This window comes from Eurypyga helias, unplaced genomic scaffold, assembly GCF_000690775.1.
Source record: "Eurypyga helias isolate BGI_N326 unplaced genomic scaffold, ASM69077v1 scaffold15819, whole genome shotgun sequence".
NCBI lineage: Eukaryota > Metazoa > Chordata > Aves > Eurypygiformes > Eurypygidae > Eurypyga > Eurypyga helias.
In genome coordinates this window covers 1,779-25,927 of record NW_010272841.1, presented here as the reverse complement: position 1 = coordinate 25,927, position 24,149 = coordinate 1,779, and the positions used below count along the sequence as shown (strand labels likewise).

The window sequence follows — 24,149 nt, the reverse complement described above, 5'->3', positions numbered from 1 at the left end:
CAACAACCCCCGGTACCGCTCCAGGCTTACGTGTACCCTGCAGGTACTTAAAAGCTGCGTAGGTGAGGCGCTCGGGGACATGGTTTAGTGGTGGATTTGCAGTGCTGCGTTATGGTTGGACTTGGTGATCTTAAAGGCCTTTTCCAACTGAAAAGGTTCTCCGATTCTGATATACGGCAAAAATAAGGTTTCTGAAAGTGGCAAAATCCACTGAGTGATAAATTAGGAAAAAGAAGTGAAGCAAAATATGTGCTACTGGCGAAATGTGTGCTGATGCCTGTTGTTCACCTGGGGACACTTTGGTTGCTAATGGTTTCTTGAGTGGTAGTTGTCTTTCTCGTTAGCCAAGGACTTCTGCCCGCACGTGCATAGCTGCCGCCTTCACTCACTGGGTGAATGTGACAGTGAAGATGGGGAGGGGCAGAGCAAGTCATCCTGCGGGCGTAGCAAGGAGGATGAGCGTGCGCGTATGCAGCTGGTTTTGTGTGGTGTGGGTGGGATGCTGATGTTGGTGGGTTTTTTCATCATCTGTTTGCAGAGGAGTAGATGTCGTCTCTGTTTTCTGTGGCTTGAGAGGGTTTTGGGTGTTTTTTCACAGCTTTGCCATGGAGCTCATTGCTCTAATACCAGTGCAGAATTTTTCAAGGAGACTAGGATCTAGATTGTGTTGAACACTGGTTTTTACTTATTGACTTACTTATACGGGGTTTTTGTTTTTGTAAACTAAAGGTAAACCCGCATGATGGCAATAGCTGAAAACTGCACATTGCTGATGAAAGTCATGAAGCAGCTTCCCCAAGGGCCCTGAAAGGGTTAATGTTCCTCAGGAACCCGTTTTCTGCTGAAGCATTTCCTCCCACTGAGTCAGAATTAAATAATGAACTCTTTTTAGTGCTGGAGTGGGGGGGGCTGGTAACCCTCAGTTGGTGTGCAATTACCTTATTTAGGCATTGGTTCGGTTTCTCCCAGCAGCATGGCAGCAGCTCCGGAACAGAAAGATTGCATTACAAAGGAACGTTGTGGGGAAAACCGTCACTGTCTGCACTCAGCTGGGACTTCCTAGCTAGTAATTTCTGTTCCTTGGGGTGAGAGGGGTTGTAGGTCACAGCAAGACGATACTCAGGTGCTTGTGTGAGTAGGGGGCACTGTGCAATGCGTTTCCTGTGATGAATGCAGAGGGAAGAGCAGTAGACCCTGTAGCACCTTACGCTGCGTGTGCCGTCCGACAGCCTGCAGCAGCACGTCTGTCGGAACGCACGGGATGGTCTCTTGGCTCTTGGGTCGGGTTTTGCGGGTGGAGGTTGTAGCAGAGGAGATAGTTTCTCTGGCTGTTCTCCCCCACACCCTGGATAGGAGCCTCGCTACTGCCAGTGCTCCCGTGGGACTCCCTGGGCTTCCAGATGAGATCTGCCTATGAGACACGTTGGTCTTCTGAACCCAACAGCCCCAAGCCTGTCAGGGTCAGACCCGCCATCGGCGCAGCGTGGAGGGCACGCAAGGATGGGCTCACTTCCCAGGCCGGCACCAGAGCTCTTGGACACTGTCAGTTGTGGCTCGGTGTGATCACTCCTCCATACCAGAAGAAAAGGTCCATGTGCTCCATTGTATGAGGATTGTTGTCAGAGGAGCAGCAGTTGTGTTTCAGCGTTTATTTCCGCGCTGCCTACCGGAAGCTGTGGTGGGTGGGGGGAGCTGTGCTTGGCAACTGCTGCATCATTGTTCTTTGTGTATTTTGGGACTTGCTAAACACTTGTTTCTTTCCTGTTCTCCAAATTCTGTGTGTAACAGTACTTGATGGGATTTCTTCAAATCCCAGCCAAAATCCAGGATACTGCATGGTCGCTGCTCCTTGAGGAATGTGTTAAAGACTTTAACATAGCGTTGACCATTGGCGCATGCCCCAGGCCCCAGTACGTGCAACACTTTTTGCTTTGATAGTTTGTGCTGGCTCGTGGGCTTCTGACAGGGACAAGAACAGTCCGACGGGGTGTTAGTTACCCGAGTCTTCAGCTTCTGCACGCAGAAGTGCAGGGGCAGCCTCTGGGTTTAAGAACTCTGTAGCCACGTTCTGCTGAAGGCTAACAGGGGTTCCTAGAAAGTCACGTCCGCTTAGTGAGCACAGCTTTAGGACTAACCGGTACAAGGTCCTTGGCCTTGTGCTCCCTTGGCTTCTCAGAGTGATTCCCATTGGCAGAATTTCTTCTTCATTCTGTTTCCTGAAAAGATTTGGCTGGGAGGAGGCCTTGAGTCTGGCCATGCCATAGGAGTCTCCACTAGTCATAAATGCACATGATGCCCTTGTGCTGGAGTCAGTTAGAAAGACTGAAATGCTTCCTATTCCCTCTGATATGGAAAACTGCCATAGGCTGTTGCTGAGTTTGGGTTATGTTGCTCTGCAAAAACAGCGACACTTTCCTCCTCACACTCTGTATCATTTTTCTCATCGTATTCCCTTCAGGACACCCAGGATGAAACGGCTGTGCTCTGGCTAGATGAAATTCAGGATGGGATTCACAGGGCTAACAAGGACACAGAGGAGTCCGAGAGGTGTAAGTGTTGTCACGCATCATTGCAGTTAATCCCCGCTGTCAACCAAGTACTGCTCACTCAAGGAGAGGTTGGGAGCTAGGGATGTCATGCAAATGCTGGCAGCACCTGCCATAACTGAAGCAGATATCGGAGCAGAGCGAAAACACCACGTGTTGTTGGGAAGTCTGGGTGGTAAATCAGCCCCGTGCTGGGTGTTGGGGCACATGGGGGGTGCAGTCAGGTGTGGTACCACCTATGCTTGGGCATTCCTTACTGAAGAGGGCTCTGTAGGGCAAGTTGTCTGATCAGTTTTTATTTATGCTTTGGATCTGTGTACACATAAGTATTTGGATACATGCCTTGGCTGTGTGTCATTATGCTGCCTTGCTCTGTTCTGTCCTTTCGTGTTTGTTGTGAGTCACTGAGCACCTCAACGCCAAGGTAACCTGCTTCCTTGTGTTATCAAAGTCTCCTTAGGAATCCTGGCCATTAATGAAGCAGTGGAGCGTGGTGATGTTAGCCAGACCCTGAGTGCCCTGCGTTCACCGGATGTTGGGCTGTACGGTGTCACTCCAGAGTGTGCTGAGACGTACCAGCGAGAGCTGTCGGAAGTCAAAAGGAGAAAAATATCAGCAGGTGAACCTCAAGTAGCTGTTAATGAGACAAATTCAAGGTTATTGCGTGTGGAATGGGAACCAGAGGTGAAAAGGCCTCTGGGGAGAAGCCTTGTGTTAGAGATGGCAATTGTGGATGCTTTGTAGTAGAATGTTCTCCATGTACGGAATGTGTTGTGTTCAGGTGGTTCTTGTATGAGGGTCACTAGGGACTGGGAAACATTCCTTCTTTTGCTCGGAGGAGGGAGCACCTGTACTTGTGGATTTTCTAAGTTATAAGGTTTGTATGCTGGACAGGGAAGACGCTTTTCTGGTTCCGAGGCTGATATTGCGGTCTCTGCTCTCAGGGGGCAATGACAGCGAATGGGTGAAGCACTGGGTGCGAGGCGGCTATCATTATTACCACAACCTGCGGACAAAAGAGGGAGGATGGGATGAACCGGCGGAATTTGTGCAGAACGACAGGCAGCTGTCGCGCGAGGAGATACAGGTAGGGCAGATAACGTGCTCTTTCTCTGAAAAGTTGACATTCCTACTATCCCCACCCCTAATGCGGCTCTAAGAGAGAACACTTCAACACCACAGTCATATTAACAAGCGCAGCAAGTCATTTATTTCGCTGGGCATCATCAGATGGTGCGTGCCAAAGCTCTGTCCCGCTTCAGACAACTTCACCCTGTCGGTAAAAGGGCCCAGGACCTCGGTGTTGCTGTTTATTGAAAGGCAACTTGGAAGCTTCTCGTAAGCACAATGCAGAAGGCTCATGTAACGGCCTCTTTCTTGTATCTCCATTCTCTTTTTCTGGCTCTTACCGTAACATGAACCCAGAGCACCATATCCGGAGTCACTGCGGCGTACAACCGAGAGCAGTTGTGGCTAACAAATGAGAAACTGATTACAAAACTTTCGGCTTACAACCGAGGGCGTGTGTGGTTAGCCAATGAGAACCTGATTACAAAACTTCAGGCTTGCTGCCGAGGGTATCTTGTTCGCCAGGAATTCAACTCAAGAATGAATTTTTTGAAGAAACAGGTCCCAGCAATCACTTGCATTCAGGTAACGACATCTTTGAATCACGCTGGAAACTTGGACTCTGCCATCGTGTTCTGCACGCAACGTTGGTGACCGTTTCTGTTCAGTTCCAGTGGTTGCAGCACATGATGGTCTGCAGCTCGTTTTGCAAATTATCTAAAAGCATTTCCTCCTCCCAAAGAGTTACGCTTTGTTTACTTTTCCATGTCATATGTAATCAACACAGTCTTCTCGGGCAGAAAGGGAGAGAGAGGAACTTCCGTGAGGAAGCTTTACTGCTGTTGGAATAACGCTCTCTCCCTTGAAGTGCTGGCCGACCTCACTCAGTAGCAGAGTCAGCTCTGAAGGCTTATCCCCTTACATCGCTCTTCTCACCAGCAGCAACATCCAGCGCGTGAGCTTCACGTAGAACAGTTTCTGACCACTTGACTGTTCAGCTACGTCCTTGATGTGGCTGTGCCTCAGAAGACCCAGGCTTTTCATGGGCAATGTCAAGTCTCTCGTGGTGACAGTTGGTGAAATAGTTAATACTTCCTGCTGTAGGTTTCTAGGTGAGATAAGCACGTCTCACGTTTTACTTAGCCAAAAGGGAAGTCAGAAGCTGAGGAGCAGAAAGAAGCTCGGGTTTGTAATTACTTCTGTTTAATCAGAAAAAGTCAGTGTGCCTGTTTTCTGTTTTCAGTCCCAGTGGCGTGGCTACAAGCAGAGGAAGGCATATCAGATCCGTTTGGATTACTTGCGAGCACAGAAGGACCAAGTAGTGAAGGTAGCGAAGGCTCCCTTCTGATTTGTTTGGGAAACCTTTTGGGTGGTGAGCTTTGTAGGAAAGGTGTTCATCTGAGTATTTTGGTTACCCTTCTGTAGATTCAGTCGATGGCCAGGATGTATCAAGCCAGAAGACGTTACAGAGATCGCCTGCAGTATTTCAGAAACCATGTAAGAGGCTGGCTGGTAAACTGAATCCAGCACCTGACTTCTGTACTCTTTCCAGAATGAGGCCAAGTGCTTATTTTATTTTGTTTTAATCCTAGATAAATGATGTTATAAAAATTCAAGCCTTTATCCGAGCAAACAAAGCGCGAGAAGACTACAAAACCCTCAGTAAGTGTTGCCAAGAGGATAAAACTGATCTGCTTTGAATCTGCATTTACAAGAGATGCTGGTAGTGTGATGTGCAACATCGGGACAGTTTTGAAGAGCCTGAGGGATGAGGTTGGTGGGGTGGCGTGGGGAGGAGGGAGTTTGTGAGGCTGAAGGGAGACTCGATGCCAACTACTGCTTTAGCTGCTGAGAAGGAGAACTGTAGCTTTGCAGTTACTGTTGGTGTGGGCTACCCCAGCTGATGCTGACCCTGTTCTTCACTGGCGTCAGAAGCTGTTTAGACGTGGTGGTGCTAATTTTATTCAGGCTGTTCTTGATGTGCTGTTTAAACATGCCTAAGGCACATACTTCCTTCTGTTCCCCATCCCCTGATGTTTTCTTGCCCGTTTTTAGTTAACGCTGAAGACCCACCTATGGCTGTGGTTCGTAAGTTTGTCCACTTGCTCGATCAGAGTGACCAAGATTTTCAGGAGGAACTTGAGCTGATGAAACTGCGTGAGGAAGTTGTAACCCTGATCCGATCCAATCAGCAACTGGAAAATGACCTCAATCTCATGGACATCAAAATTGGACTGCTAGTGAAAAACAAAATTACACTGCAGGTAGGAAATGTGCTGATGGGCGACCGACTGCAGACTGAGCTGACTGAGCTCAGCGGTGTTTAGCGTGGAGAGCTGCTGGCCTGGGTGTCAGTTGCTCAGGCCCAGCAGAAAACCTTGTCCCCCAGACTTGCTGATTTTACTCCCATTCTGTTCTTACTCTGCTCCACTAATGTAGTGTGTCTCCCTAGAACGAAACGGAAGAGTAGAAAGAGAGGAAACAAGACCTGAAGCTAAAAAAGACCCTTCCCCCTCCCCCTCCCAAGACCATCTTGACTAATGAATTGCAGCAGGTTGTGTATTTGAAGGCTTCGAGGACTCTGGTCGCTTCTTTGCGGTTAAACAAGTGACATGCCACAAACTTGCAGAGAGGGGGTTGATTTCGGAGGCGGGAGACATGATCGTGCCACTTGGTGTTTGTTGGTTCAGGGAGGCCCTCGCTACTACTTGGCTGATGTGATGAACTTCACAAAGAAAAGTTCTTGCGGGTAGAGCGTTGCCCGTTCTTCCAGCAGAAGTTCACAGCTTCACAGAGTGGAAGGGCTTAGAAGGGACCTCTGCAGATCATCTAGTCCAACCCCCCTGCCAGAGGAGGCTCCCCTAGAGTAGATCACACAGGAACAAGTCCAGGCAGTGTTTGGAAGTCTCCAGGGACAGAGACTCCACCACCTCTCTGGGCAGCCTGTTCCATGCTCTGTCACCCTCACAGTGAAGAGGGTTTCCTCATGGTCACGCTGAACTTTCTATTGGAAAGTCTCCAGAGAAGGAGTCTCCACCACCTCTCTGGGCAGTCTGTTCAGGGCTCTGTCACCCTCACAGTGAAGAAGGGTTTCCTCATGGTCACGCTGAACCTTCTTTTTTCCAGTTTATGGCCACTGCCCCTCGTCCTGTTACTGGACACCACTGAGAAGAGCCTGGCCCCGTCTTCCTGACACCCACCCTTTAGATATGGATAAGCATTGATAAGTCCTGGACAGCTTTTCATTTGGTCATGGATGGAATGACATAAGGCTCCTCCCAGAGTAAAATCTCAATTGTAGTGAAACACATCTTGGAAGGAAGCGGCAGCTTTCGGGTTGGTGCTTGCAGCAGAAAGTGCTGTTGCTGTCAGAGTGTGCAGGGGCAGCAAGCTAGCTGATCGTGAAACAGAATTTTGAAGTTTTAAGCACATTTTAAGAAGGAAAACCTTGCTGGCATTGATGATATCTGCTGCCAAGAGTGACCCACCCTCCTAGGGTTTTGGAGAAATTCAAGAAATTAGGGACAAAGCAGAATATGGACTTCCAGTCAGAGAAATTGCTGCCATAGCAAATAATGCTTCCCTTGAATAGGCGCAGGCACGCGGTGACCCTGCCTTTCCCTTGACAAGAGAAGAGGGCTCTCGGATGCAACTGCTCTCCAGCGTTGCCTGTTAGAAAACACTCAGTGGAATCTGCCCCTGTTCCTTCTTTCCAGGATGTTGTTTCTCATAGCAAAAAACTTACCAAGAAGAACAAGGAGCAGCTCTCTGACATGATGATGCTGAACAAACAGAGGGGAGGTTTGAAAGCGTTGAGCAAGGAGAAGAGAGAAAAGCTGGAAGCGTATCAGCATCTGTTCTACTTGCTGCAGGTGAGAGCTGCTGCTGCTGCACACTCACCTCTTGGCACAGAGGCTGAGCCGTCTTGGCACGGTTGCTTATGTGCTGTAGCATGGAGCACTGTAGTTCTTAGCCACCCTGGCCTGTGAGGACGTGCACACTAAGTGATTTTTCTTATGTTTTAGACTAACCCAACATACTTGGCCAAGCTGATATTTCAGATGCCTCAAAACAAATCCACAAAGTTCATGGACTCTGTCATCTTCACGCTGTATAACTATGCATCCAATCTAAGAGAGGAATACCTGCTCTTGCGACTCTTCCAAACAGCGTTGCAGGAAGAAATCAAGTACGTGGTAGCATATGGCAAATTCTTGCTGTTGAATCAGTTTTGACAGTTCTCACATTGTGTCTCGTGCTAACGTGCAGATGATGCTAAACTGTCCCCCCGTTGTCCTCTCCCGTTTCCTGTCTGTTCTTGACGGAGTCTGGAAAGGAAGAGTTGAGAATGTCCGTGAAGGATGAGGGCTGTTTACTTCCGTTGGGATCTCACTGCTCAACACCGCAGCTACTTTTAATGGCATGCAAAGTCATCCTGAAGTTCAATCCAGTTTCAGTTCTGCAGTGTCTGGTTGTAACCATTCAACAAACAGCAACCTCGGGCCTGATGAGCCAGGAGCTCGCTCGCACTGAGCAGTCTGGCTTTCCCCAAGGTGATGAGGCTGAAACAGAGACTTTGGGGGTTGGCGTTTCTGGCTTTTGGCAGCACTGGGGTCTCTGGCTGCCCTCAGGCGTGCTGTGTTTGATTGCTTCCGCACAGTGCAGTGCTGCACAGCTTGCCCTGAAGAAGAACGTGCCATAGAGTTTTTGGTGAACTACTTCTAAGCGTTCTTTGGAATGCGTTTTTAATCACAAAGGTGGTATGTGCCCTGAAACACAGAATGACTTCTGAAAGAGATCTTTCTTCCCTTAAATTCATGCTTGGAATAGGAGTCCAGGGAGACGTAGATGCTTTGTTCTCTGACAACGTATTTCACGTAGCGTTCCACTAGGTGTGGATTTTGTTGTTGATTGCTTGTTTTCGTACTTCAAATACAGGAAGAAACCTGCTGTTCTTTTTCTTCTCTTTAAAAACTTGCCCTGTTTCCTTTGTGGTTTTGAGCTGTGCTCTCAAACACAAGGTACAGTTGGATCTGCAGTAACTGTCATTGAGGTGATCACTGGCAAGTTGCGGTGGAATTCCCAGACAACAGTCCTAAGTTTCATGCCTCATCAGCCTTGGGTAGTGTTCTGGTATTGTTCTTACGTAGTCTTGTAATTTATTCCTGTATCGAGATTTTAGCACAAATCCATCATCTGTTTGGTGCAGGTGATGCTCTTGAACAGGTCGGTTTATGCTGGCAGATGTATCTAGAGCTAACAGAATTATGTGTACCTCATTTCATTTTTTTCTTCTTCAGATCAAAAGTAGACCAAATACAGGAAATCGTGACTGGAAACCCCACTGTTATTAAGATGGTGGTAAGCTTCAACCGTGGTGCACGTGGTCAGAACGCCCTGAGGCAGATCCTGGCACCAGTTGTAAAGGAAATCATTGATGACAAGGCACTCAATATCAAAACGGATCCGGTGGACATCTACAAGTCTTGGGTTAACCAGATGGAGTCTCAGACTGGTGAGGCCAGGTATGGGAACTCTTACTCCTGTGTTTTTCTGACCATTGCTGGGCTACTTGGTGCTGCTTGAGTGATCATTCCAAACCACCCTTGACCTCACAGCCTGCATCTGTCCAACTGTACCGGCTTTTCCGTCTCCTCAAGGTGGCTTTCATGCGAGACTTCTAAAGATCACGTTCTAGCAGGGTGCTGAGGGTATTCACGGGGAATCTCATTAGGAGATGGAAGAAGTAATTCTCTTGGTGTTTGCCTGTGTTGATGAGACAATTACAAAGAAAAAGCAGTTGGGAATTGGTTCTGTGTCAGTCTCTGTTCCTGTCATGCAGAGCCTGTGCAAACTTGGCTGCTATTTGTTAGCCAGTAAAACTGCTTTTGCTGCAGGAGGAGCATGACAATGCAGTTTTTAGTCCTATCGTCTTTCTCATTAATACCAGGCACTGATGACAGCTGAACTGTGCTAGATAGTGTTGTGTCCTTCGGCTTTCTTTTTCTTCCAGTGCATGTTTGTGTGCTAGAACCGGAAGTTTCTGTTGTGTTGGAATGTTTGTTTTGGTTTTTTTAACATACTTTAAAAAAAAAAAAGCCCCAGAGATGAGTGAATTTCCCTGTTCAGAGCAGTCTGCGGCCCTGCGTGGTGCTGCACACCTGGTTTGCAGTTGTGGAGGTGTTAAAGATGCAGGCGAAGATGCGTGTTCGGTCCCTCTCTGTACCGGTAGGCGCGTTCACGAATTGCCCGTTTCATCTCTCTGTCCTCACCAGAACGCTCTGCAGTAATTTCAGCTGGTGTGGAAAACCTAACTGCTCCTTTGGCACTGCTTCCCACAGTGGCACGCTGTGTTAGTTTTATGGACGCTGTTGTAGCTTTTGGCTTGTGTCCAAGCTTTATCATCTCAATGTTCAAGTGTGTAGTTTGCTCTGTCACTGGTTTGTTTGTAGCCTGAAGTGCCGCTGCACGTCGCAGACGGCACCTTTTGCCTAGTGTGCCTGCTGCAAAAGAGAGCTTGGAGCTAGCTGGGCCTTCTCCCACTGTGGCTGTGCAAGGGAGAGTAGAGGAGGGAAAAGCAAGAAGTCTTCAGCTCTTCCATTGCCTAAAGGGTTAATTGAAGGCAATGCACAGCTCTTGTCAGCCAAGTTGAATATGACCTTGTTTCCATGTCCAGCTAAGAATTCTGGAAATAGGCTAGCCTGAGGAATACTCACCTTCATGTGTTTGACTTTTTCAAATAGCAAACTGCCGTATGATGTTACGCCGGAACAAGCTCTAAATCACGAAGAGGTGAGGACCCGCCTGGATGCCTCGATCAGAAACATGAGGACGGTGACAGACAAGTTCCTGTCTGCCATTGTTAGTTCAGTGGACAAAATCCCGTGAGTCCAGTGCACCACTGTGCTATCCCTGAGACGCTGTGGCTGGGTTCCTGCTTGCAGCCATCTTACTTGCCCTTTTCTTTCTCTCGAAGTTACGGAATGCGTTTCATCGCCAAGGTACTGAAAGACTCCCTGCATGAGAAGTTTCCCGATGCTGGCGAGGACGAGCTGCTGAAGGTGAGGATCTGAGCGCCGCTGTGAGTAGTTGCCAGCGATTGGCTGTGGCAAGCACATCTCCTTTGCCGTCGCCGGACATGCGTGTGGAGGGAAGTGCACGTAAACCCGTGTGAGGCTGGCTTACTTCCCTCCGCGGGGAGAAAGTGGTTCACACTGGGCTTTTGGTGGTCAGCTTCATGTACATCACCCGAGATGGAAAGTGTTGCTCAGAAGGAGATATCCGATGGCTTCTGCTTTGCTTTTTGTATCATGGGCATTTCATCACGTAGGTTTCTTGCTCGGGGTACCCTTACCTCTGGAAAGTGAACCCTGGTTTGGCCGGCATGGTCCCAGCCAGCTGCACCTTCTAGAAGAGACAGTGTCAAGTTAAAAAAGTCTGGATGCAAAATTCTGATATTCCTGATTCCGCTGTCTGTGACACTAGGCTATTGTGACAGCACCATGCAGAGTTACTTTCCGTGCCGTCGAGTCAGTTTTGTCTTTTGCATTTCAGTAGGTTTGGGAACTAAAAGGATTCTAACAGGTGGCGCTCTCAGATGACTACAGCTTTGAGGTTGTCATTGAAATGTCCTTGGGTTCATGGCTTTTGGGAACTGTGAAAGCCTTTATGACCATGAATACCTGGCTCGTTAATGAAACAAAGTTTGTACCTTAGAATACTTGACAACTTCTCTTTCAACTTCTCTGCCTCTGCTTCGTTACAGAGTAATTGCCAATCTGAATGCTGTTTTCTTCTCTCTTCTAGTTCTCTGCTTTCCCATTCTGAGACATCGATTCTTTCTGTGCAGGTGAACTACTTTCTTCCATCGATAAATTTAGGTGGAAAACTGCAGCTCTTGTTAAACCTGGTGAAAACAATGTAACTGTCCACATGATGGTCAGACCTGCAGTTCTGGGCAGTGACTACTTTTAGGGGTTTTGTGGGGTTATTTTCTGTAGCAGCCCAAGCTGCGCGTGTACATATTGTTCTTTCCTCCTCAGAAGTTTGAAAGTTGTTAATATGGTTTCTTTCACAGTGTTTTCTTATTGCTGGCCATAACCAGCTTTGACCGTTGTCACAGCACGCCACAGTCTGTGCGGGTACAGCAGGGGCTGCGTAAAACAGCTGTCAAAACCACAACCCCCGAAAGCGGTTCATGCTTCTGGGGTGCTTGGCAGTGGCCAGATTTTCTCTCTGTTCTCAGCTGTGTGCTCAGGCCCTGATAACTTCCAGGCATTGAGCAGGCTAACCCAAGGTTGGGTGACCTGCTAATTTCTGTGAGCCACCAGCGAACACTAGGGCGTGCGGAGTGAGAACGGTCGCTTTGGTCTGCACGTGGGGTTCCTTCCCTTTCACTGCTGGTTTGCCAAAGTGGCACACCCAGGTTAGAGGTGCCTTTGTGAGCATATGGTTGACATGACATCGCTGGGTTTGGTTCCGTGGTTACTGCTGCTCACCTTCGACTGGGTGAATTGGCTTGTGATGTGTCAAATGCCATTTATCTTCTGTACTTCTGTTTTTCTGATCTCTGGAATAAGTGATTTCCCGGTTACTCCCACTAGCTTTAACTGGGGGTCTGTGCCTGAAAATGTTGCTGGGTTATCAAAGAATTTTTCTGAAAGAGAAAAGGGCTTTGAAGAAGGAATGGAAAGTAGTTTCTTCTGTGCGGCTCCCTTGTGTGCCGTGCTTCCTCACCATTTTTGCTTCATGGGAGATGGTGTCCACTTCTGCCCACTCGGCTAAGAGTTCCTCTCGTTCCGTGTGGGAACCGCATTGTCGGGCTCCTCTGTACCACACTCCCTCTGCCCTCTGTTAGACTAACTCAGGTATGTCGAGTTCCCCTGAGAGATTGGTGTGAGCCTGTATGAGCAGTCTGTCGGTAACTTGTACGATCTGGCCGTACATTAGGGATGTAAGTCCTCACGCATTGGGGTGTCTGCTGCTGTGCTCTCCTGTGAGCCGTAGCGCGCAGCCGTCCCGCTGCGGTGACCATCCTATTGCATCTTTGTGATTTTTTTCTTTCACTGTAGATTCTCTGAGACAGTTTGTGCCTGTGTACAGCAGCACAGCGTAGCCCTTGGCTGGCAGGGGCCTCTGAAGAGGCTTACAAGAAAAGAGTTTACTAAAGCACAGCCAGAGTAGTTCAACAACATCCAGTTGCCTCCTATTTCATTCTGTCTTGACGCATCTCTTCTCTGCTCAACTTTTCCCAGATTGTTGGCAACTTACTCTATTATCGCTACATGAACCCGGCCATTGTCGCACCGGATGCGTTTGACATCATTGACCTTTCGGCCGGAGGTCAGCTGACCACGGATCAGCGCAGAAACCTGGGTTCCATCGCAAAGATGTTGCAGCATGCTGCGTCCAATAAGATGTTCATGGGAGACAATGCGCACCTCAGCATCATTAACGAGTACCTGTCGCAGTCGTACCAGAAATTCAGGTAGAAGCCCCTAGCTAATGCAGTTGGGAAGTTTGGCAGAGGGTAACATTGCCAGTAAAAAGGGATAATGATACATCTCAAATATGATAAAGTATAGCTCTGCCAGGCGGTCTGTTGAAAATAAGAGGTTGCTCTCCAGATGACCGGAAGCATCAGTGGCAGCAGCAGATAAAACGTGTATCTGGGCTTTGGGAACAAGGCGTGGATGGGATTGAAGTCAAGTGTTTTGACTCAGGACTTTCCAGAGTAAAGGTTGCTCTTACACGTGTTTATTGTGATACTTTCTGGACATGGACAGTGGGAATGGGTGTCCATGCTTCTGTCCCGTCTGGCTCCCCGAGAAAAGGCAGTGGTGCGGAGGGGGGACTCAGGCTGGCGTTTAAGTGTTTGTGTAGCTGAAGTAGGTTTTGTTCAAGAGTCGTCATCCTACACCTCTCCTGTTTTGGAAGAAAGGAAACCCGAGGTTTCTGGGCGCAGGGGGTGTTGCTGCAGCGGAGGCTGGAGGATGTGTGATCAAGGTCATGGGGGCTGTAGGCCCGGCCTGTGAATGCTGAGAAGGAGCTGGTGTCAGCAGTGGGGTTTACTGGGTTACTCCTGATGTGTTAATCTAAAGCTGACGAGCTGTCGTGTTCCATACCATAGCTTAAAGAGGAGACGCTACGTTTGGGATTGTCACGGGGAGTTAATGCTCACGACAGATCACATGACTTTTCTTTTCCCCCCCTTCTTTCCAAAGACGTTTTTTTCAGGCTGCTTGCGAGGTTCCTGAATTGCAGGATAAATTTAATATTGATGAATATTCTGACTTGGTGACTCTCACTAAACCCGTCATTTATATTTCTATCGGTGAAATCGTCAATACGCACACTGTAAGTATACAGCTCACACGTGCTCCTTATAAGCAGTTCCAAGAGAGAAAATGCTGCCTCTGGCTGACAGCTGCAAGGCTGAAAGGTCTTTGATTGTAGTGTGCAAGAGCTCATTAGTTTATAGAATTAAGTAATTTGCTTGCAGCTTCTCTAGGTTTCTTTTGAAGGTATTTGGGTATGTGAGGATAGCGCGGCTCTGAGCGTTGATGGTACTGCTTTGGAGTTCAGTGAAATGAGATCTTTTAGGAAAAGATACGGCTCAAATGACTGTAGTTCTGCTCTCCGGGAAAGGATTCGTGATTGACAACTGAAGTGTTCCTCTGTTCATCCAGCTGCTGTTAGACCATCAAGACGCGATCGCTCCTGAGCACAATGATCCAATTCATGAGCTGCTGGACGATCTCGGAGAGGTTCCTACGATTGAGTCCTTAATAGGTGGGGTGGTTTATTGTACTTCAGAAATAATTACCTTAAATTATGTGAAATGCAGTAAAGAAATGAAGGAATCGTCACGGGTCATTTGGGAGGACGCACCCGAAAAAGCAGCAGCAGATTTGCTCGGGTGTGTTCTGACCACAGGACATGTCATCCTGGAAAGAGCAGGGGGCGTTTCTCTCCTCCTCCCCACACCCCCCTTGCCTCACCCTGCTCCAGAGGTTTCTAGAAGACGGATATTTTGATGTGTTTTCTTCGTTCCATGACGCTGCAGCCATTTCCCAGTGTGTGTGTCCCAGCTTGTCTGCAAAGATCTGTCCTCCGTTCTGGAGCTGCAGCCGCGGTTTCTGCGTGTGGCAGTGCGTGTGCTGAATGACATGTGTGCCTGTGGGCAGCCTTGGCCTGTGGGCAAGTATCTTTTTGCCCTCCTTCAGAGCATTTTTATACGTTACGAATTTTATGCCTTTTTATTCTGGCTGATGGAGGAAGGAGCTGACCTCGGTAATCTGTGACAGTTTTCTAAAAACCTGGGGTCACTGCCTCAGGGTACGAAAAACCACTGGGAAGTTGCACAAGCCTCTCTTCTTCCTTGGTTTCTGCGTTGCAGCTGGTGGAAGCATGGAATGTGATGTGTGGGGGGGCGTGAACGGACAGTTTGTGGAGAGGGTGCTTTGATGGCAGAATGCTCATCTCGAAGTTGCTCTCGAAGCAGCCATCACCAGCGTTTTCTTCCAAGCGCTGGCAAAGAATGGAACATTAAATGTGTTATCTGGGTGATCCTAGACCTTGACTTTAACTAGAGCTTACCTTCCTGCCCCATTTCTTCTCCATGTGCATTGTATCAATGTGGTAATGGGTCAGAGTTCTATCTTTCTGCAGAAAAAAGCATCCGAACAACCGTTCTGATCCAAGTTCAGGCAAGTAGAGCAAGAAAATGACAGGACGGGTTCCTTTGTTTAACAGAAGATTACAAACTTGACTCCTAAGAAGGGCTTTGCTCTCTGCTTGGAAAATTCAGTCTAATGAGGACATGAATGTAGAGGCGTGGTCGTACTTCTATTTTTGAAGTGGTTTTGTCAGGTCAGAGCAGAGAGTGAAATGCTGAGATGCCGTGCGGGACACCCGCATCTTGGGGGCGTAGCACCAGTGATGCTGCGGTGCCGTTCTGGCCGGCGCGTGCGCTCCCTTTTGTGACGCATTAAGGCTGATGTTTATAAAAGCTTGGGTTTTGCTTTTGAAGCGTCCTTTTGACAGTGCAGGTCTGTGGGCTGTTAGTAGGGAAAAACTGCAAAGCTCTAGCAGTCAGGAATGTAAAGACTGTGGTTTAATCCATGAACTCTGCTCGGCAGGGGAAGGGGCCGGCAGTGTTAACGACCCCAGCAGGGAGATGCTAGCGAAGACTGAAGTTTCTCTCACACTCACTAATAAATTCGACGTTCCTGGCGATGAGAATGCAGAGATGGATGCGAGGACAATTCTGTTGAAGTAAGTGAGGGATAACTACCTGGTGTGTTCCTCAAGAAAAAGAGGAACCTGAATTTTCATAGTTAATTTCATGTGAAAATAAGAGATTCAAGGTGTAATTCAAACAAACGGGGGACTGTTAACTCCAAATACACTGAGTTTGTGTCCGCGTCCCTTCAACCCTGCCGCTGTTTGGTTCACTCCTGTCAGTCCTTTGTCACTGTTGAATTTGTCATTCTTTAAAAGTCCATCTCGGGTGCCTCTGGAGGGGAAAACTGCCAGAAAAGAAAACTCTCCGGACATGAGTGGTGTGGCAGCAGCAGTTGGATTTGCCTGTGTGTGGGCTGCTGCTTGACGCAGCCTTTGAGCGGGTTCTGTCTGCACCCTGTCAGCAAAGTGGGAGATGACGGGAACTGGTATGCTCTCCCCGTAGCCATCCCCTGTCTGCAGGAAATACTTGCTCAGGATATCTTTGCTGTTGCTGCTCTCCTCTTTCAGTTCTTTGGATCGTAGAATGGTTTGGGTTGGAAAAGGCCTTTAAGACCATCAAGTCCAGACATTACCCCAGCACTGCCAGCCCACCCTAACCCATGTCCCTGAGCACCACCTCACTGTTTCTGACACAAGCCAGGATGGCACTGGACCCCTTGGCCACCTGGATGGTCCCCTGCCCTTGCTCTCGCTGGCTCCCAAGCCTGGCTCTCAGCAGATGAACACTAATAGCCTTTTTGGCAAATAGAGGTTCCACTGGCCTAATGGAAGGAGCAATGGACTGTGAGGGATTTCTTTATTGCTGGACTCTTTATTCCGGAGGGGTTAGTACCGATATTGACTCTTGTCCAGTTTTAAGGAAATCCCTGTTGCTGAGGGCTGGAGCAGCTACCTGACATCCAGGTGCCTATTGCCCCACTCCGTGTTCCTGCTCAGATGCTGGAGAGTTTAACTGGGAATTCTTCGGGTCAGCTTACACTCGGGCCGGACAGAGCAGTGATCTCCCAGGAGAAAATCTTGTTCCCAAAATCACTGAAAATTAACTGGGCTTCTCAAGAGATACATCAGCAGCCAAGTACCACACGGGCACGCGCTTTCCCCCCCGCCCCGTTCTGGCTGAGGTGCTGGGCATACGCATCATGCTGTGGAGCCATTTGATCCCTGTCTCAGGGCACTGAAGTGCACTTGGGGATGGCTGTTACAGACTCTTTCTGGCTGCTCAGGTTGGCTGGTGCTGCTGCCAGCTTCACCCTTCATCATGGATTTGCAGCTTCTGTGCTCCACGTGGCCGTACTGCAGCTGCCTTGGAGTGCGTGTCCTGCCATTTGAGGGAGTGCCCAGGAGCAAATCCTGTGTGCTACATATGCGAACCTTTCAGGAAAGCGGGTTCTAGTAACAGACTGTTGGAAAAGTAAAGTGCTCCTGGGGGATCTGCTCTGTTCGGCCTGTGACCGCCTGAGCGCGCGTCCAAGGGTGATCTGCCCGTACGTGAAACGGTGCTGCTGATGTTACTGCAGAATGGAATGGTATTGAAGGTCTTCGAGTCTGAAGTTTTTTCTCTTATTCTCCCCAATTTCTTTGTAGCACAAAACGTTTAATTGTTGATGTGATCCGCTTCCAACCAGGGGAGACGCTGACGGAAATCTTGGAAACTCCAGCTACCTCAGAGCAAGTATGAAGTTGTTTGCCTGCCTTCTGTTTAGACAAGGGAATTGTCATCTGTCATTGTCACATGTGTGGGCGTACTTGGGAATCTGCGTTTATGTCGGGCAGTGAATCTGCCTCCACTGATGCTGGAGCAGTGCGGGACGATACTGAGGAGGGCATATAATGGAAAGAAATTGCATATGTGAATCCTACTCCTCTGGTAGTTGCTAGAAACTGTCTAGAAGACTGTTTTAAATGGCAGGTAGGCGGCTTCTAGCTCCCTTGTTTGGCATGTGTTCATCAAATGTGGATTCATTGGGTCGGTACGGGAATGACCAAAGAAAACCCCTTATCCTGTGTTATACCAGAGGTTGGACAATCTGTTTCTGGTTCTTTGTGACCTTAAAATTGATCCACTTATGAACGTGTAGCGTTGCGTTTTCTTTTTCTAGGAAGCGGAACATCAACGAGCTATGCAGAAACGGGCCATTCGTGACGCTAAAACTCCCGATAAGATGAAAAAATCTGTGTCTGTCAAGGAAGATGGCAACTTAAATCTTCAAGAAAAGAAAGATAAAATCAAGACAGGCCTGAAGAAGCTGACAGAACTGGGGTCAGTGAATGCAAAGAATAAATACCAGGAGCTAATCAATGACATCGCAAAGGTACGCCAATCCTCACTTTCTTAGTGATCCTAGTGGCGTTTCCCCACGGTTTGCAGCGTTGTGAAATGTGGGAGTTTTTAGGAGGACGAACTTTTGTAGTAGCTAGTTTACAGACAGGAAGCGTATCTTCTGCCGTAGAGTTTCCACCTCTGGGCATTTGGGAAGTCCTTCATTTTTAGAGGATGCTTGTGTTTCCTCGAGTGACTGTGGTGCCGGAATCTCGGGCACTTGAAGGAAAAGCGTTATGGTCCTGACGTGTGATCTTTTCTTTTCTGCCTCTTCTCACTAATTTAAGTAGCTCCTCTACAGGCTTAATTCACACAAGGAAGTTTTGCCCCTTGGTTAAAGACGTGGTCACAGTTACTGTTATTTAAATGCACCCACTCAAGAATACCTACAAGATAAAAGGGGTAGGCTGAGGAAAAAACATGCAGAAGTGATCTCACTGTTGTACATTTCCACGGAGACAGAGTATTTTACATCATGTGTTTACTGAGAAACTGTTTGGGAAATGTGATATATGTAAAGTGAATAAATAACTTCATTTAGGGATCCAAGTAGAATTAATCATACTGTCATTAGTGTGAATCAGCAATGAAAATGGACGTTGAACACGTGATGCTTTTCATTGAGGTGCGAAGGTGATGTGTGCTTAAAGGTGGCCAACTGACAAAGATTAAGGAGGTGCGTGCTGCGTTAGCGCCCCATTTGGAGACACCTTTCCTGCCTGGTGGGGGCAAAAGCTGCTGCCCTCCTTTAGGGTGCGTACTGGCAGTGCCCGCTCTAGTCATTGCAGCCAGGTCAGTGCTGAAGTTGGAGGAAGCACCAAAAAGTTCCTCTGAACCACTGTGTAGGGGTGGGTGGTTCTAAAACCAGTAAACCCAGAGAGTAAGTGGTGATGCCTAAACTGGGGCAGGTGCAACTGAGGGGTCCTGCATGCAGCATGAAGCAGGACCAAGCAAAATCAAATGGTGTGTTTCAAATGCTCTGTGCTCTGGGCCTGATGTTAAGCCTCTCCCCGTCTTTCTCTGCGGCACAGGATATCCGGAATCAGCGCCGATACCGCCAGAGAAGAAAGGCGGAGCTGGTGAAGCTGCAGCAGACGTACAGTGCGTTGAACTCCAAAGCTACTTTTTATGGAGAACAAGTGGATTATTACAAAAGCTACATCAAAACCTGCCTGGATAACCTGGCCAGCAAGGGCAAGTGAGTATCTCGGAACCGTGCCATGGCCCCGGAGTGCTGCTCGCAGCAAACACGTGTAGGTTGTTGCCAAGAAAAATGATAATGCTGTCTGCTCAAAGCTCCTTGGCCAAGCTCTTCACCGCAGCGCTAGCTCTAGGGAAAGGGTCTCAGCAGCGGAGGGACAGTGTGGGGAGAGGGCTTTGCCCCGAATGGGGTCAAAGACATACTGGGGAGAATTTTGGCCTCTCTGGGAGAGGAGAGTGTAGAGAGTCTGGTGGGAATGAAGCAGGTTGCCCCGATGAGGCATGTGCTGCTCAGTCTGTCCTGTTATCCCTTCTAGGAGCAGAGAATGACAACAGTAGTTACCTAGAAGGAAGGCATTGCTTGGGAGTTGTCCTGTCTTGATCCTGAATGGAGTCAGTTGTTGTCGTACAAGACAGTTCAGATTTTCCTGGAAAAAAACATATGTCTTCCTCCCCAGTGAGAATGTGGGAAGAGCAACTGCCAGTGAAACCCGAGGCTGGAAAGTTGTTGAGTAATCTCCATCTTCATTGAGTTAGTTGCCCCCAGATCCACTTTTGCCTAAAGCCAGGAAGTGCTGCTGTCCATGAAGGACCATGTAGTTATGTTTTAGGGGTTGTTTTTTACCCTTTTTTTCTGCCCCTTCTCCTGGAGCATAACAGTTATTGGGAAGTAGTAGAAAATCAAAGATCCAATCCAAGCTACAAGTGCTTCTAGCTAAACTGGTAGAAATACGTTGTCTGCTGCGTCAGTCGCAGTTGGTGAGAGAAACTGGTCCTGTGCCCTCATTCACGCAGGATTAAGTGTTTGCTGTCTGAAATACCTTGGCTCACTTAGCTGATGGCGTTGGTTTGGTTTTGGTTGGTTTTTGGCAGGGTCTCTAAGAAACCTCGGGAGATGAAAGGCAAAAACAGCAAGAAGATTTCTCTAAAATACACAGCAGCTCGGCTCCATGAGAAGGGGGTGCTTTTAGAGATTGAGGATCTGCAAGCTAACCAGTGAGTATCTTTTAAAATTCCTTAGAGCTAAATAACCTCCTCGGGAGAGGAAGAAGACCAGGTGTGGTGAATTCTTGCCCCTTTTCCGAACTGCTCTGGGGGTGGCAGTCACGGAGCAGAAGCGCCGAGATTTGTTTGAGATGCCGACAGATTGTCTTGCGGTTTTGTTCCTGGGGTTCAGCGTTGTTGGTAGACTGAGCTGTTGAAGCCAGAGAAGTTGTTTTGGCGATCTAGGCTGGCGTCCCTGGGGCCAGAAAACTTTGCATGGTGTTCACTTTTCAGTTCTCTTTTTATCTAGTTGAAGCGAAGCAGGTCCTGGAGAAGTGTAAGAGGAGTTAAACGTGACCCCGCCAGTTGTGGAAGGTCCCTCCTCAGGTGAATTGGGACTGCGGTTAGCAGCTCTCCCTGTGGAAAAATCACTTTAACGCCAGCTTGAGTTTGTCCGGCTGCAGTTTGCCAGCCCTGAGAACTTGGCATATCTTCTGTGGAGTGCAGAGAAGCTTCCTGTTACTGATTTCCCGCCCCCACCCGAATCATATTTTGTGCACTAAATGAAGCATGAGTGGGCAGCACTGAAAGAGACTGCAGGGGCTAAATTACCCTATTTCCTGCTACGCTGGTGTGGAGGGGTGATTTATTAGACGTAGAATCTGTTAGGCTTCCATTCATTGTTGTATTGAGCCTGGTTGGCTTTCATGGTGCCATTCCAAACAGGGGTGTAGAATAGTTAAGAACAGGATTCTTAGAAAATCATCTTCAGATTTCATGTCATGTATTCTCTCCCTGTTTCTGCAGGAGTTATGTGCTCAGTACTGAACTGTGGTTTTTCATGTCTCAAATTTAATAGGTTTAAAAATGTGATATTTGAAATCAGCCCAACAGAAGAAGTGGGAGATTTTGAGGTAAAAGCAAAATTCATGGGGGTACAGATGGAAACCTTCATGCTGCATTATCAGGTAAGAACTGTTCTGGTCAGTAATGACATCTAAGTCATTATGACATCTGACCGCTTGCCAGACTCTTTGCAGATGTAATGACGGCATGTTGTCTGCCCAAGCACTCTGACAAAAGCTCTCAAAACCAACCCGTTTGTTGCAGGCGAAACAGATGTGATGCCAACGGGGCTTCAGGCCGCTCGTTTCTCTCCTGCGGAGGGCCTGGTCTTGGGCCGTCCTTAGCCACAAGTCCACGTGCGCACGCAGCGAACGCGCACTTGTGACAACGTCCCGCTACAGCGGCCAGCTCGGGGGTCGGCTGGGGACTTCAGTCGGTCCTCGCCTGTGGGAATGCTTTTTGCCACCCTGTGCACACCGCCGGCATGCGTGTACTGACAGACCTTGTCCTGACAGTTCCCCCTTCTCCTTCCCGTGCCAGCACTGTTGTGCCTGGTGTCTCTCTTCCCTTCTCCCACTTCTGTCTCTGCCTGTGCCCCACCGACCTCGGGTGTCGTTAGGTGGCTGCCTCGGGGGTCTCCAAACAGGTTGTCTGCAGGAGCCCTCGCGTTGTGGTACATCCGTGCCACCTACGTGGCTGCTTGGCAGGGACAGCTGCCTTGTACGTGCCCCGAGGTCTCCCCTAGTTCATTCCTGTTCCTCACCTGGTCACGAACTTGGTTTGTGGGGCTACCCGAGGTCACTCGCTCCTCAGGCGCGTGTTGCTGTACCGCTCTGCCTCTGTAGCACTGCTTCACAGGAAAAGCAGATGTTCCGGGCGGCCAGCAACGAGGGAACTGCCGTTGGTCGTCCAGGTACTGCGCTGGCCTGGGCGTCAGTCAGAGACTTGCATTGCCAGTGCCTAAGTTTGTACGGAAAGCGGCAGAAACAGCTCTGCGACTGTTCACTCCAGTGTCACACGGGCTAGGCAGCTGCAGGAGGCAGAGTCAGCTTTTGCAGCACAGACGTTTCCCTGCAGTAGTACTGCCTGAACACCTGCCCCCGCGGGCATCGGCCTGGAGAGACTTGCTGGAAGAAATGAATCGCTGAGAGAAATCGGTGCGGGGAGTCTGTGTGCCGTGTCAGCACATTGCTGACAGGAGCCAGGCGTCACTGGAGATTCGCCTATGTGAGCACCCAGGAGACCGAGTCAGTGTCGTGCACGTAGTCCTACCAGCAATGCGGTTTCTTTCTCTGCCCGGCGTCACAGTGCTCTAAACCACCTCTCTGAGACCTCTGGCCGCTGAGATTTGTAGAAAGTGGCGCTGCGGGACGTTGACATGTTGCGTGGGTACAGAACAGAGTCAGGCATGTGGCAGAGCCTTTGTAAGTATTACAGCAACTTTGTGGCTGCTGTGCAAATGAAAAGCCTGGAGATGGCTAGATCTGAAATCTGGCTTTTAGAATGGTTTTCTTTTTCTGCTGCCTGCTGTAACTTTTTAAAATAAACCCAGAGTAAAAAATGAAGATCTTAAATGCCTTAGAGCAACTTTATTTTTCATGCGGTACAAGCAGATCTTTAACGCGTGTGGTTTTTCTATCTTATGCTGTGCATTTTGTGATTGATATTCCTCACTAACTTCCGGTACCACGTCTTGTATATCCTCCAGAAGTTCTTGAGGATCCCTGGCTCATAAAAGTGTTCTCTTTGGCAGGACCTTTTGCAGCTGCAGTATGAAGGCGTCGCGGTCATGAAGTTGTTCGACAGAGCAAAAGTGAATGTCAACCTTCTCATCTTTCTCCTGAATAAGAAATTTTATGGGAAGTAACGGACCTCTGCCAGCAAGGGGTGATGAACAGAAACCTGCACATACAACTTCTGGTGACATAGCTGCCTATCAGTGTATGCCCGTGCTCTGCTCAAATGCATCAGACGTGTCCTGGAGGAGGACTGTGGGTTGACAACATTGATTGAGTCTGCAGGAAGTTGGTGTCTCGTTTATTTATGATCTTTATCTTCAGCTTTAAAGGTCCCCTGAAAAGGAGTTAATTTAGAATGTATTTTTACATAGAGCTGGGGATTAAACCAATATTGGAGTGTCCTTAGGGCACCTGGATGCTTTATTTGCCCAATTGCATGCTTCATAAGGCTTGAATTCTTGTTGCCTGTGCAAAGAGAAAGACAGCACTGTACGGCGGTCAGTTTGCCTTGTCCTGAAAGCAAAGAAAGGGTTGCGGATTGTGTTCAGACTCCATTTACTCTCTAACAGCAATCACCAGAATCAAAAAGGCTCGAGGTCCAGGTCACCCGTTTGTTTGCCAGCTGGCGGTGGCGGCGGCAGCAGCGGGCAGTTCCCAGCGTGGGACTCCTGCAGTTACGGGGCGTCGGTGAGCGTCCTACACGGCTGCTGGTGGCTGTGTCCTACGGCCGCCTAGAACCGCTTTAAGGCCTTTGTTGTCACGGTCGGTTTCTGTTCATCACGCTGTAATAACTTACAGGTGGCCCCTTAAGTGGAGGGACCCTGGAATGTATTTCCTCATGCTTACAGGGCTTTTGGGGAAGGGGAGGGAAACTTCTAATGTTTTTGAGTTGTGCTAACTGCTAATGTCGCTTCGCAAAGCACTTGAAATGTCAGAGTGATGTTTCTCCCAGTCTGGGGCGGTGCTCTGTGTATCTTATCTGGAGCGGTGAGTGTTGGGCTCTGCCTGCAGACCTGCCAAAGGACGACGACTCTGCAGTAGGGCAGCTTCTCAGAAGTTAAATGTTTGTAGTTACATTCAAGTTCCCGTTTCCTTTACCACTTTGTTTTCTGTGTGTTTTTCCCCATGGTGGTGGTCCTGGCTGCTCTGCTGTATCCAATAAAAATGTAGACACACTAGAAAAACCAACCAATCTGACCT

At 48.6% G+C, this 24,149-nt stretch overlaps 1 protein-coding gene across 1 annotated transcript; it reads left to right on the top strand.

Moving 5' to 3' along the window:
- Positions 1-2,458: 2,458 nt before the first annotated feature.
- IQGAP1 (IQ motif containing GTPase activating protein 1) lies at positions 2,459-23,077 on the top strand (the record flags this gene model as incomplete). Its single annotated transcript, XM_010159270.1, has 23 exons — positions 2,459-2,549; positions 2,998-3,165; positions 3,491-3,633; positions 3,972-4,199; positions 4,858-4,941; positions 5,040-5,111; positions 5,207-5,276; positions 5,670-5,878; positions 7,331-7,486; positions 7,640-7,803; positions 8,915-9,139; positions 10,358-10,498; positions 10,591-10,675; positions 12,869-13,101; positions 13,838-13,970; positions 14,303-14,405; positions 15,755-15,890; positions 17,445-17,532; positions 17,960-18,172; positions 19,212-19,378; positions 20,254-20,376; positions 21,224-21,332; positions 22,964-23,077. Coding segments are annotated over 23 exons (3,255 nt in total), but the record flags the coding sequence as incomplete, so codon positions are not given.
- Positions 23,078-24,149: the final 1,072 nt, after the last annotated feature.